Raw genomic sequence first — 12,776 nt, 5'->3', positions numbered from 1 at the left:
TGAAGCTGAAAGCATCTGCTGCTGTTTCTCACTGTATATTCAAGATGAAACCACTATTTATTTGATACTTAAAACTTGAATCCTTTAATGGTTTGACTTCCACTGCAGTCAACCATTCACAGATTTTTGTTTTAATCCTTTAGATGACGGGCCAGAAATTAATTAACGACTAATTTAAGAAATTAATTGATAAAAAATGCAACTGGAATTTGTAATAGACTATCAGTCTTTATGATTATAATACTATTAAGGGGAAATTGCTGAAGAGTAATTAATTCTGGGGGTAATTGTTGCACCAATGATGGAGATCTATTTCAGCTTGGAGCATCTGATTAAGGCCCTTTTAGGCTCCATTGTTTCCTCATATTTGTTTGGAGAAACTAAACTGATTATCTGTAAGACATTGTCATGACGTGAAACCTATGCTTGAATATAAAAAGCACCATCATCTGTCAAAAACATAATGTTTCAACAATATTATCATTGTTAATATTTCAGTTTAAATTTCATTTCTAATAATGTGCCTGTTGGCAAAGAGGTGATTGGAATTGCAAATGCTGTTTTTAAATACTTTATAGTATTTTTACCTGATTGCCACATGTGGGACTGTGGTTATTGTAAAATAAAATAAAAATCTGATTAGCAAAATAATCTGGCGGGCCAGTTCTGTCATGTTCCCTACCATCCATTCATTGTCTCACCTCAACTCAACGGTTCCAGATGCAACACCCGCCCATATGGACCCAAAACAAACACTAAGCATTACTTACAGAAACTGTTCTAGTGCATGTCGGCCGGCCTGTTGGGAACTTCCTCCTGTGTCTGAAGATGGAGAGCTGTTACCTTTTTCCACGTCCCTCCCTCTCTCCCCGGCTGGGTGATGCTTGGCTCGGGCTGTGTGGAGGTTTGATAAATGGCGTCCCCAGTTTTGGCAGCCTTATCTCTGGCCCCGCCAAACGATCGTCATCTGCCACTTACCAGCCCGATAAACACCCCCCACAAACACTCTGCTGTGGAGGGACGGGGGGAGTCGGGAGAGGAGAGGGAAGGCGGGGAGAGGATAAGGAATGGGTGGCAAGAAGATAGAAGAAGGTGGAAGTGAGCGAAGAGGAAAGGCTAGGGGGCAGAGAAAGGAAGAAGTGGAGTGGTGAGGGAATGAGAGTAAAAGAGGAATGAAGAAAGACTATGAATGGTGAAGAAGAGAGAGGAGAGAAGAAAGATGAGGCAAAGGAGGACGAGTAATTTGGGAAGAAGTGAGAGATGAAAAATGTTTTGGAAAAAGTAGACTAGAAGGAGGAGAATGTGAGAGAAGAGGGAAATTTGGGACCAACTAATCCTCAAAACTAAGGTCTCACACCTGTGGTCCGTTTCTGTTTGGCTATAAATAAATGAAAGTGCTGGTACGGTTCCTGTTCACAATGACGAGCCAAGAGAAGTCAACATGCAACTATATGACTGACTGCTGATTGTCTTCCTGCATCTTCAGGACCTTCGTGGGGAAATCAAATTCTGGTGACTCTCCTTTTCAAAGCTGTATTGGTTCAGTTGTTGGTCTGCACCAGGGATCGATTTACAACTTTCACATCAGCCCAGATGAACCATACTTACTGGGCAAACGGACTTGAATTAATTTGGTTCAAACTGGTTAGGTGAGAAAGCACCCTAATGTTGACGGTTGGTGGGAGGTGGGATGAGAACAGCAGCCTCCCATGTCAAAGTGGTGGGGTTTGTTGGGCAAAAATTGTAGATTTTCTGTCTTAGCTGAGAGAACGGGAAAAAAGTTACCCAAACAATTGACCCAAGAAATTTGATTGATATTGATTCTATAAATATTTTACTGAAGGTAAAGCCAAGGCAAACGGGTTACTTTTCAGTGGTACTAATACATGAAGGCAAGGACCAGTTGGGTGATGGACAAAGAAGACACAAGGAGGGTAGACATATTGATGATGAGAGGAGACCTGAGGAGATAAATGTAGTGACTAGGAAGGAAGGAAAGGACACAGATTAGGAGGTGAAGAAGAAAAGAAATGAGGAGAAAGTAAGGTGATGAGAATAAAGGGTGGGATGAAGTGGCACTTTAGGAAAAAAAGCCGAGACTGGAGGCAAAACATTCGCACAAATCCAGTTTTCCGAAGCCAGTACAGGGTTTTATTTAACCCCCCATACTGGAGGTCAGTTCCATTTGTGGAGTATTGGGTTTTATGACTCAAGACTCAATTTCTCAAAGGTCACCTCCACTTGGGGAATATTAGTTTTTATGACAATTCCCTCTCGGAAAGAAAACCTCTTTTACACACTTCCCAACTGCTCCTGTGGGACAGCGGCTCTTTCTGAAGCTCTTTAAGAACCTAGTGGATGAAAAAATGTTGCTGATTTATTTGCATGTGCTGATCTGCTAATGAACGCCTGTTATTGGGGACGGGGCTTCCTGTCTCAGTGCAGCGAGGCGTCGGTTGATGCGAGGTCATTAATTGTTGTGGGTGGTGAGGAGATGTTTTCCTGCCGAGGTCCCCAGTGTCACATCAGCTTAATGAATTGTTTGTGTGAACTAGTAGAGGTGTTTTAATACCTGCCTTTTTAAAATGTGAATAAATGAAACGGAGCAGGAGGGAAGAGCTAAATGTCATCGATTAAAGCGGTTAACGGTTTTTAGTGTGGGGGTAAACAAACACATCATGGTTGTTGTATTGTTTTCAGCATCACTTATGGAAGGTCCCTGATGTTTACGTCATACTACTGAAGGAGGCAATTTCATATCTACATTTTACCACAAATCTTGGAGGGAATTCTGAAAGTGGATCATTTGAAGGAACATTTTTTAAATCTGGCTTTTAAATTCTGATAGAGCCAATGTTAATTTAATCCAGATTTCTTTTTTACATTAGGAATAAATCAAAAGGTATCAGTCATAGAGAAGAACTTCTAACTTTACAGCTCTATTTGCTGTCGTTTGTTGCCGGGCAGGTGGTGTGTGTCGTAGGTTCTTCGAACAGTCTTGGGACCAAATAATTGCGTCTTATTTATTCAAAAGGTTTGGGAAAACCCTGCTGTAATTCTCTAAAAGACAAACTTTTATTGGACTGGCAAAGCAAACACCCATGTCTCAGAACCACAGTTTTACAGTCACAGATACATGGTAAGTTTTAAAAGTTTCTCTCTGGCTGAAAAATGAACATAGCGAACGATTAACCTTTAACTGCATTAGTTAGCATGTTGATACTGGATCAGTTTAAGTGCTTTTTTACTTCCTATTTGAAGTTAGCCTTATGAGGCATTACGTTTTCAGGTTCTGTCCGTCCGTCCGTCCGGTCCATTTCATTGAGTGCTTTATCTCTGAAACACTTTCAGGGAGTTTCTTCATATTTGGCATAAATGTTCCTTTGGACTCAACAACCAATTGGTCAGATTTTGGTTGTCCAAGGTCAGAAGTCACTGTGGCTTCACAAAAAAATATATGTTTTTGGCCATATGGATCCATTTGCTGATCATGACAATTTAACACAGATGTCTAATAGTATAAAGTTATGAAGTGGGGACATTGTGGACAGACATGGATGTAAACTGGTACTTGACTGCCTGGCCGAGGCAAACGGCCGTTAGGCTGTAATTCTTGTCCCCTCTTTCTCCTTCTGAATCTCCTCATTTAATCAACTCCTCTTTCTCCCTCTACATCATTTTTCTTTCTTCCTCACCTTCCCCTCCAGCCTCACCCTTTTCTTTATCTGTCTCTTTCTCCCACCTCTCATTTTGTCTGTCTCCCCCCTCGTCCGTCTATCACCCTCTCTCTTCATCTCTTCACTCATTCCTCACATCCCTCTCTCTCTCTCTCGCTCTCTCTCTGTCCCTTTTCTTTCCTCCCTTAATGGTCTCTCGTCCCCCAGGTGGCCCCTGGATGCTGTTTCGGCCCCCTGCTTTTGAATTTAATTACACATGGCATTGTCTTCATGAAGCCCCCCAACCCCCCCTCCTCCAACACACACACACACACACACACACACACACACACACACACACACACACACACACATAAACACAACCCAAGCCACTGCTGCTGGTTCAAACTGCATCCTACATCACTGCAGGCAATAACACCCAGGGGTTGTGAGGTAGGAGGGGGGGATCAACGAGGAACAGATTGAAGGCTGAAAAGTTGATATCGGAAATCAAATTAATGCAAGTGAGAGCGAAACCATATCTAATTAAGACGCTTTTGAGAAACCGACAGGCTAATCTGTTTTGGCAGAAATACTCATGACACGTGGCGTCGATTATGAGACCAAGAGTTCAGTTAGAAAAATGGTAGAAATGTCTGTATTTTATCGGGGAAAATGTTGATAAAATGATACAGTGGGTTAGACAAAATAACGGAAACACTTCATGAATGGTTTGTTAGTGTTGATGTAGTTTTTTGTTGATGTAGTTTTATGTTGTAAACATTTTCAAGAATGATATATTACATAAATATGATATTTATACAATATTTTTGTTATCTAAGTAGCTATGAAACTCACATTTTTAAATCTTGATCTCCTCTTTTATAGTCTCTCTTTTACATAATATGACGCAACATGGTAGAAGCAGGTGTTAACATTATTTGGCTACACTGAACCAGTAAAATATTCAATCTGTTACTGGTATTTTGTCAACCAATTTCATTTTCTTCCTGTTTCTTTCAAACTGACGGATTGTTTTCTTCCGTTTTAAGAAAAAAAGAAATGGTAAAGACTGCATCGGTAGATTTTTTTAAAAGAATATTTTTTTACATCCTTTCCTGTCGCACTGCATTTCATATAGTACACATCTCATTTAGGGGACAGAATTTCTCAGATGGCTTGTTGTATCTGGAATATTCTACCTGCTGAAACAAACTCACTTCTCACAACTTTTCCTGACTTTATGATCTGCTTTTCTCATTAGCGGAAACTATTTATTTTTTTTGTAGGATTTTTTTTTTATTATTTGCAAGACATTCCGTGATGGTTGGGTGCATTGAACCGGATCTATAAAAAAACAAAAAACACAGCCCGATATATATATTTTATTTGCCCCGGGACCGTGTCTCTCATGATCAACTAATGTGATTACGTCCCTGTACCGTGTCACTGCAGCAACGCCGCTGCCCCGCCTTTGGTTTTTGAAGGATGGCTGTTGTTTTCTTCTCATTATTCGACTCCTGAAATGTACCCGCGAGGCTGAGGGAGAGGTGTGGAGGCTGGCTGGGTGGCTGGGTGGGGTGTGGTTAGTGGTTTTGAAATAACGACCCCTCGGTGCTGCCAGAGCGTCTATTCTGTCAGTCCAGGACTCGTGGAGCCGGCCGGGGCCTTTCCCTTTTGTCAACGGTGAAAAATGAAGCATTTCTGAATCCCCGGCACTCGCTGTGTTTCCCTCTAGGCGCCTCAGATACATTGAGTTAACATAAAGCAAAATTCAGGACAGGGGCGGCCCGGGTGACAAATGAAGCGCCTCCGTGTGTGTTTTTGGAGGGAAAATAAAGGGGGCCCCTCTTTGTAGAAATGAGATTGGGTCCTCGTTACTTCCTTCAGGCCCAATTCCCCCCCCCAGCGGTCCAAATGCATCTGAGTGCTACAATGGAAGATGGAATATTCTTGAAAGGTAAAAAAAAAAAAAAAAGGAGAATAATCTGAGTATGGATCATTTCCCTTCAACTCGCCCTCCTCGTCTGTAGTCCGTCTCTGCTTCGCTCCCATTTTGTCACATTACAGCTTATTTTCACTCCGCTCTGCCAGCCGGGGCAAAAAAAAAAAAAAAGAGAAGTCGCCAGTCGGTCTCATCACGACACCCAGGCCTTTCTTAAAAATGGATCCAATTTGGGTTTTGGAGAGAAAAGCTCGCCGGGGTACAAATGAGGCGCCTCGGCTCGCCTGTTCGTGAGCAGTGCTCTCATCCAACTCGGACTCATCTGCAGTCTGCAGGAGACGAGAGGAATGGATGGTCCGGGTAGAGCTCTTGGCTACATTTTGGAGAGGCCGAAGCGTCGAGGCGAGTGGTGGGGGTGGGGGGTGGGGGTCCAAAGACTTGTTGGTTAATTAGAGTGAGCTTCGCCGCCTGTGATGTAGTCACGCTCGCTGGCCGCGTGGCAAGTCTCTCCGGGGAACCGGTGTAGCTTCAGAGTTTTCTGATTCTCTCCCAACAAATAAAATCATGCCGAGCGCTTTCATGTTCGTGATTGGGCGTATCAGGCTTCTTACTCTGAGTCTGTATCAGGAATTAAATGTATGTATGCGAGTGTGTAGGTTTGTGTGCTAGCCTGTCAATTAGGCTTTCCTGCAGATACAACTCAAATAGGTTTTGGCCTCACCAATTACCAAAAGGCACTCTGGGCACCGGAGTCTTTACTTGTTGCGTTGGTCCCAGAGTTGCCTGCCGTTTACCAATCTCCGCCTGTGTTTCATTTGAACTTAATTAATCCTTTAAAACCTTTCGGGGAAACCGATCCATTGGCAACAGCCAGACTTTTATTCAGAGTTGGAGAAGAAACGGCAAAAAACAAAAAGGAATGACGGCGGCGGATTGAAACAAATGAAACAGATTTGATCTGTAAAATGAAAGCAAGATAAATCTGCAGTAATTATTATTATTTGTTTCCAGAGCTCATGGTTCCACAGGGTGAAAAACAAACATGACTCCTCACCCCTTACTCCTTATCTGTCCTGAAATGTAACTTTTCAGATTGAGGTGTTATATCTGAAACAGACAGTTGGCCAACAGCATGATGTCATCTTAAAACTGACCTTCTGAATTCTTTCAAAAATGATCAATAAGCTTATAGTTTACGTGCGATTGTAGTTAAAATGTTTTGGAATATTTGTATTGCTGGGCAAGAAAGAATAGTTGTTTACATACAAGAATAATAAAGAAATGTTGAATTAATTAATGCATTTTTCTCACAAAATAATCCAAAAGAACCTATAAGAGTATTGATACCAATATGCAGACTTGATAAGAGTACTTGTATTGATAAAATCCTAACCATACCCATCCATAGTCTCCAGTGTCCATGTTAAGATCAGATCTCTCTGTCTGGAAGGGCTGAGAGGAAGCCTCCAGAGGCGATGCATAATGCTGATCAGACAGAGCGATGGGATCTCAGTGTTGACTCTGGATACGCAGATATTTCCTGTTATGTAACCAGGTTAAATCCCATTTTGATTAAAGGTGCAAAGGGGTACTTTAAGACAATCACTTAACAAATGCAGCTTCCTAAAGCAAACCAACACACTGCCCTGCTCTCTGTGAGCTGAACCATTAAAGGGTGCTGCACCTCTGACCACCGCCCCGCGTAGTGATGTCACAACAGCTGACGAGTGACTGGGGAAAACACCCCGAGACGGACAGGTCGTGCACCGAAGACGTCGGAGAACCCCATCGAGAAGCATCCGACGTCTCCGTCAGACACGAGTACCAGCAGAGGCAGAAGTCCATGCAGACGCCGCTCAGAAGAAGAAGGCGACGCTGACAAACCAATTCCGCCACTTCAGCTTCTATTTCTCACCGAGCGGGCAGTCGCTTTCGCCGCTGACAGCACTATTAAGACACTTGGCTATTGCCGACAAGGTGTTCATACGTCTCCGTCTGGGGCTTGGACGCCGACCAGTCTGCTGCTTCTCCATTAGAAACAGTTCACAGTGGGTTTTATTGCAGTATATGTAACCCAGATGAGTCTATTTGTCATTCTTTATGGATACCTACCATTAAATATCGCACTTCTAGGTACCTTATAGCTACACACAGTTAATATCTGGACCTCACAGAGTATGTCTTTGCCAACAGGTGAATGATGTGGTTTTACTGTAAAGAGCCACTCATTAAGACCGTGGTGTTTTAAGGACAAGGCCTGCGGTTGCACAACGCCTTGGCGACACTAGCTGATCACGCTCTGACAGATTGAAGGACTGATTATAAAATCTGAATTTGCAGGACTGTAGCAGAGTTAAGGCTTGCTATTTGCATATCCTTCATCTGCCTGGTGTGTCAACAAAAGGAGAAGCGCTCTCTGTCTCCACACCGGTGTATTCAGATGCAAAGTAAAGTGAATGTAATTATGTACCCTTTCTTTTTTTCCCCTTTTTTTTTTATTCTTCATAACATTTTGTTCTGGCTTTAATAATGCGCTCTGCCGTGAATTTAAATTGTAGCCCTCCATTTGTTTCCCTTCAAGGCAATGAACAAAAAAAAGAAAAAAGACAGAGCTTTGTGCAGGGTTTAATTCTATTTGTGGGGAAATTTGTTGTAATGTTTGCCTGGCGGCAGGGCAGGTTAGGAATTCATATTTCATAAAGTGAAGATATGCTACAGTAATAGCGCTCATTTGGTTCTGGAACGGAAGAATATATTGTCGCGCCCCGAGGAGGTGTTGTTGCCCTAATTCAGAAGACGTTGGCGTCTGGGAAGTGCTCACATGATGAACCCCAATGACATCACCGCCTTCACCACCTGTTTGCTAAAAGCAGGTCATAGTAGGCACTGGCATTAGTTTAAAGGATGTGGTGGCAGTGAGGGGAATTTACAAAAAGATGTCATGGGAGACCATTGCTTCAACCAAAGCTTAATAAAATGATATCTTCACCCAACAGTGAATATGACCGTTCACGAGATGTGTAGGGATATCGCAAGAACCGATATGTCGGTTTCAAAACGATGCCAAAAAATGATAACCATAGGTTCATAATGTCGTCATTGCCAGGATAGATTTTATTTCCTCATAACTCTGTGTTGAAATCTGCAGGAGGAGAGCTAGTTAACGTTAGCTGTTCGCTTTAGCTTTTAGCAGCTGGTGGTCAGCACAGTCCTGCTTGGCTTAATATCGGAGCTAACAGCTAACGCTAATGGAGGTTGCATTGAGCTACATTATGATGCGTTCAAGCACTAGTCAGTATTGTATTGGGCGACGTCATGATGTGTTCCAATGAAATCTTGTTACAATCAGTTTTGGGTGAGAAACTTGGGCCGGTTCAGTTACTATTTATAATAAATAAGCAAAAATGCAAACAGTAATAAGGGATTTTTTGGTGGAAGTACATGGGATTTCTTTTTTTTTTTTATCATGGTATAGATTGGGTAACAAGAATTGTTGAATTTACCGCCGGTCCAACTCCATCTTCCTTAAAGAACAGTTGCAGTGTAGTGGATGGAGCAATATCCTGGCCTTGTGGTAGTAATTCAAATTGTCACAAAGTGTATTGAGCAGGAACAAAGAAGAGAGAGGTAACTACATCAATCTAAACAGCATTATGGTGTTGTCACTGGTGTAAAATCCTCTCTACACATTAAGTCATGAATCAACAAGATTTAAGAGTCTTGCTGTACTGAGCCACAGCGGTGGTTGGAGCTAAATGTCAACTTTTTTTTATTATAAAAGTCCTCAAGGAAAAAAAAAAAGAACCACAAATGATCTTGCAGCTTTAATATGAAAAAATGTGAACATTTCTGTGATATGTTTCTTGCTTTTCCAAACCAATAAGGTTCAGGTTCTGCACACACATGGATGTATACTACACATTATTGTTAACACCAGGGGATTATCAAATTTGAAAGTTTATCCAGTTGAAACTGTATAGAAAGTGACTGCTGAGTATTGACTGCTGTTGTGCATTGTCTGTTTAAATTGTTGTTTGGCTGATTTTGTTTCATAAACCAACCCTGTTTCTACACAGACAGGTTGCACAAAATATTCCTTTTTCTTTTTGTAAAACCTTTAAAAAAAACAAATCAATGTTTAACATTTTTCAGTCGTTTGATTGTTGTTTTTTTTCGCTCTGTGTTTTTTTCTGAATGCAGTTAAGCAGAAAGAAGATCTGGAAAAGGAAGCAAAGGTCATCATTCTGGAGGCCGGGGTCACCGACGTGAGTACATCAGTTTTTACTTTCAATGTAAATCAATGGTATGGATGAGTGAGAGCAAGTTACGGTATGAGTCTTCAACCTGAATGAAACACAATGACCCCACACCCAAGGGCCAAACCACTGACTGCTACTGTACAGCAGCATCTTCTCTTATGGAACCAGGGATTTGTCCCGTTCAGTCACAAGGACTTTAGTGCGGTCCAACGCTGAAGTTGGTTGATCAGTTCTGGCTCCTGGTTGTTGTTGTTCCAGTTCATCCCAAGCAAAGCTGTTTGGTTGGTGTTGAAGTCGGTAATCTGTGCAGGCCAGTCAAGATGGTCCACACCAAACTGGGAAAACTGTTTCTTTATGGAGCTGGCTTTGTGCAAGGAGTCTTGGTCATGTTGAAACAGCTGAGGGTCTTCCTCAAAGTGCCGCAAAGTTATAAGCGAACTGTCTAAAATATAGTTGTTGTTGTTGTTGTTGTTAAGGGGCCAAGATCAAACCATCGAAAAACAGATATATGGAACAGAAAGATGAAGCCCAGAATTGAACCAATTTTTTTTTTAAAGGTGAAAGTCATGCATTTAACAAAAACATTTCCCCACATTTCATTACTGAAATCTTGCATTTCTCAATTTGTTTAAATGTTTGGAAATCATTATTTTCTTGAAAGACATGTTGTAGTTAAATTTCAGTTACATTTTTTTGACTCTCTGAACCACTATATTCAATACTTTTTTTTTTTCTAACTTTTTGTCACTTACTTTAACAGTGGCAAACAGTAGTTGCAATGCTATTATGATGAGGCCCTAGTTACTAACTGACAATTTTATGTTTAAAAATCATGACTGCTCGCTCGGCTTGTTAGTCTCAGTCGATTTTTCCGCCTTCACTAGCTACCGTATATCATAACGTCTTGTCACATGATCAAATAGAAACTTAACGGCGATCAACATCCACATGCATATTACCCAGCAATCATCATTGCATATCTATATATCACAAAACACCAAAGAATGTGTACGTTTATAGTTTTCTTTTAATAGTGTATTCATAGTTTTTATATTTGATGTAGATTAAGATGCATTTTTTATGGATTGCTACTATTTTACTCACAAAAGTGTTGTCTTTTTGAGGGCAAAGGGCAAAGTCTATTAACCGTTACATGTGGGAAAATCAATACAAGAGACTTATATACATCTACACTGATACAATACTATGAATCCAGCCACAACGTTGAGGGGAATCGATCGTAAAAACGATATGTCCCGCAGAAACCAATACAGTTAGAAAAAGCTCCACTTTTGACATGTTATTTGTTTGTCTGAGCTGAAAGAGAGAGCGTCTGTGTGAGTACGATGGGGGAGACAGAGCCGTCGCCAGTGAGGAGCTACGTTAGGTAACAAGCTATTAAAATGTGTCGATTGCATTTTATTGCAGACCATAAATCAAGATGCGTGTTGAGTCGTCCAAGAGGGAAAGACACACACCCTTAACTACCTTGTAATTGTACTTCTACTTCTACTTAGCAGCATTTTTCTGATGCTTGGCGCCCACTCCATCTCCTCCACCTCTCTCTCTCTTTCTCCCTCCTTGGTTTTCATCTCCCAGCATTGCCATTCTCCGCCGTCTCTGCGATAAATAGACTGTTGAGCGTCTGCACTCGCCCGCTGATTCAAGAGTTAGTCTGCACCGATGACGGCACGCCATTCACCATGCTTATCAAAGCGGCAGCAGAGTGGTCTGGGAGAGAAAGAACGGGGGGGGGGGGGTGGAATGGAGGGCCTATTGTGGTGATCAATACCTAGCTGCAAACAGGAGCCAATTATGGCTGATCGAACCTCCGTTGTAAGAGAGGCAGAGAAAATCCCTCCATCACAGGCTGCCAGATGGAGGAATCGCAAGAGAGTCTCAACCTGCAAACAAACATCCATCATCACCCCATACGGCGGGTATTATAGTTTTATCATATTACTGTAAAATAAGAATATTAGCATACTACATCACAGCTGACAGGTTAAAAATACACACAAAAAAAAGTTCGTTTCTCAAGAGTGCAGAGGAGGCGATTTGTTTTCCAGCTCAACTCGGTTTGGACAGTTTAAACAGGCCTGCCGGTTAGAGCGTCGCAAAAAATGGATTCTGTTTTTTTTTGTGTCATTGATGCACGTGCATATGTATATATACCCGTTTGAAGGGAAGATAACATGAACGTTTATTGATCCCTGTGGGGTCGTTGCCGCCGTAGCTGAGGTAATGGGAAGGAATGGCTTTCAATAAAACCAATAAAGGCAAAACAGGCGATCGCTAAAACAGAACATAAATTATTGTGGGGTTATTAAAGTTTATGCACCTGACAATAGAGCATGTGTAGTGCAATGGGTGAGCAGGAGCTACATGGAAAGGGTGTGCACACATATAAAGTAAATATCTGTTTCAGAAAGGATTTATTTCAGATTTTTAGAGCACATTTCTCTTGCTAATTGGTGTACACTAATGGGTTTTGGAAATAAAGGGTATGTGGGTTTTAAGAACCCATAGATCCCGTTATAATATATTTGCCTTGGTTTTACTTACTGGGCAATACTTGACTCAGTCCATTCACTTTATTTCTGCCTGTTTTGTAATCCTTTCACCAATTTAAGGGGTCTACGTGGAATAAAGGAGGAAAGCTGTTAGAGAGACAATCCCTGTAGGATGTGGCAGATACTTACTAATACTGCTAAGATTTTGTGAGAAAGGATCTTCTTTTTTAATTTATGAGAGTAAAGGATATTGGTATCAAATGAAACCACCTGATGAATCCATTGCTACCAACCATGTCGTGCTAGCTTATCAGGAAGGAAGCTGAATGACGGTGCAAATTTTGGCGATGGAAAAACTGGCATGGCCATTTTCAGAGTGGTCCCTTGACTTCTCACCTGAAGA

At 41.6% G+C, this 12,776-nt stretch overlaps 1 protein-coding gene across 1 annotated transcript in view; it reads left to right on the top strand.

Annotated features, from left to right (window-relative positions):
• Positions 1-12,776, top strand: part of LOC129088606 (receptor-type tyrosine-protein phosphatase N2-like) — a 194,209-nt gene that overhangs the window by 93,879 nt on the left and 87,554 nt on the right. Inside the window, exon 12 of the mRNA XM_054595950.1 lies at positions 9,802-9,866. Coding sequence (XP_054451925.1) covers positions 9,802-9,866 — 65 coding nt within the window. The remainder of the gene's footprint in view (positions 1-9,801; positions 9,867-12,776) is intronic.

The sequence above is a fragment of the Anoplopoma fimbria genome, chromosome 3, assembly GCF_027596085.1.
Source record: "Anoplopoma fimbria isolate UVic2021 breed Golden Eagle Sablefish chromosome 3, Afim_UVic_2022, whole genome shotgun sequence".
NCBI lineage: Eukaryota > Metazoa > Chordata > Actinopteri > Perciformes > Anoplopomatidae > Anoplopoma > Anoplopoma fimbria.
This window is presented reverse-complemented; position numbering and strand designations above follow the sequence as displayed.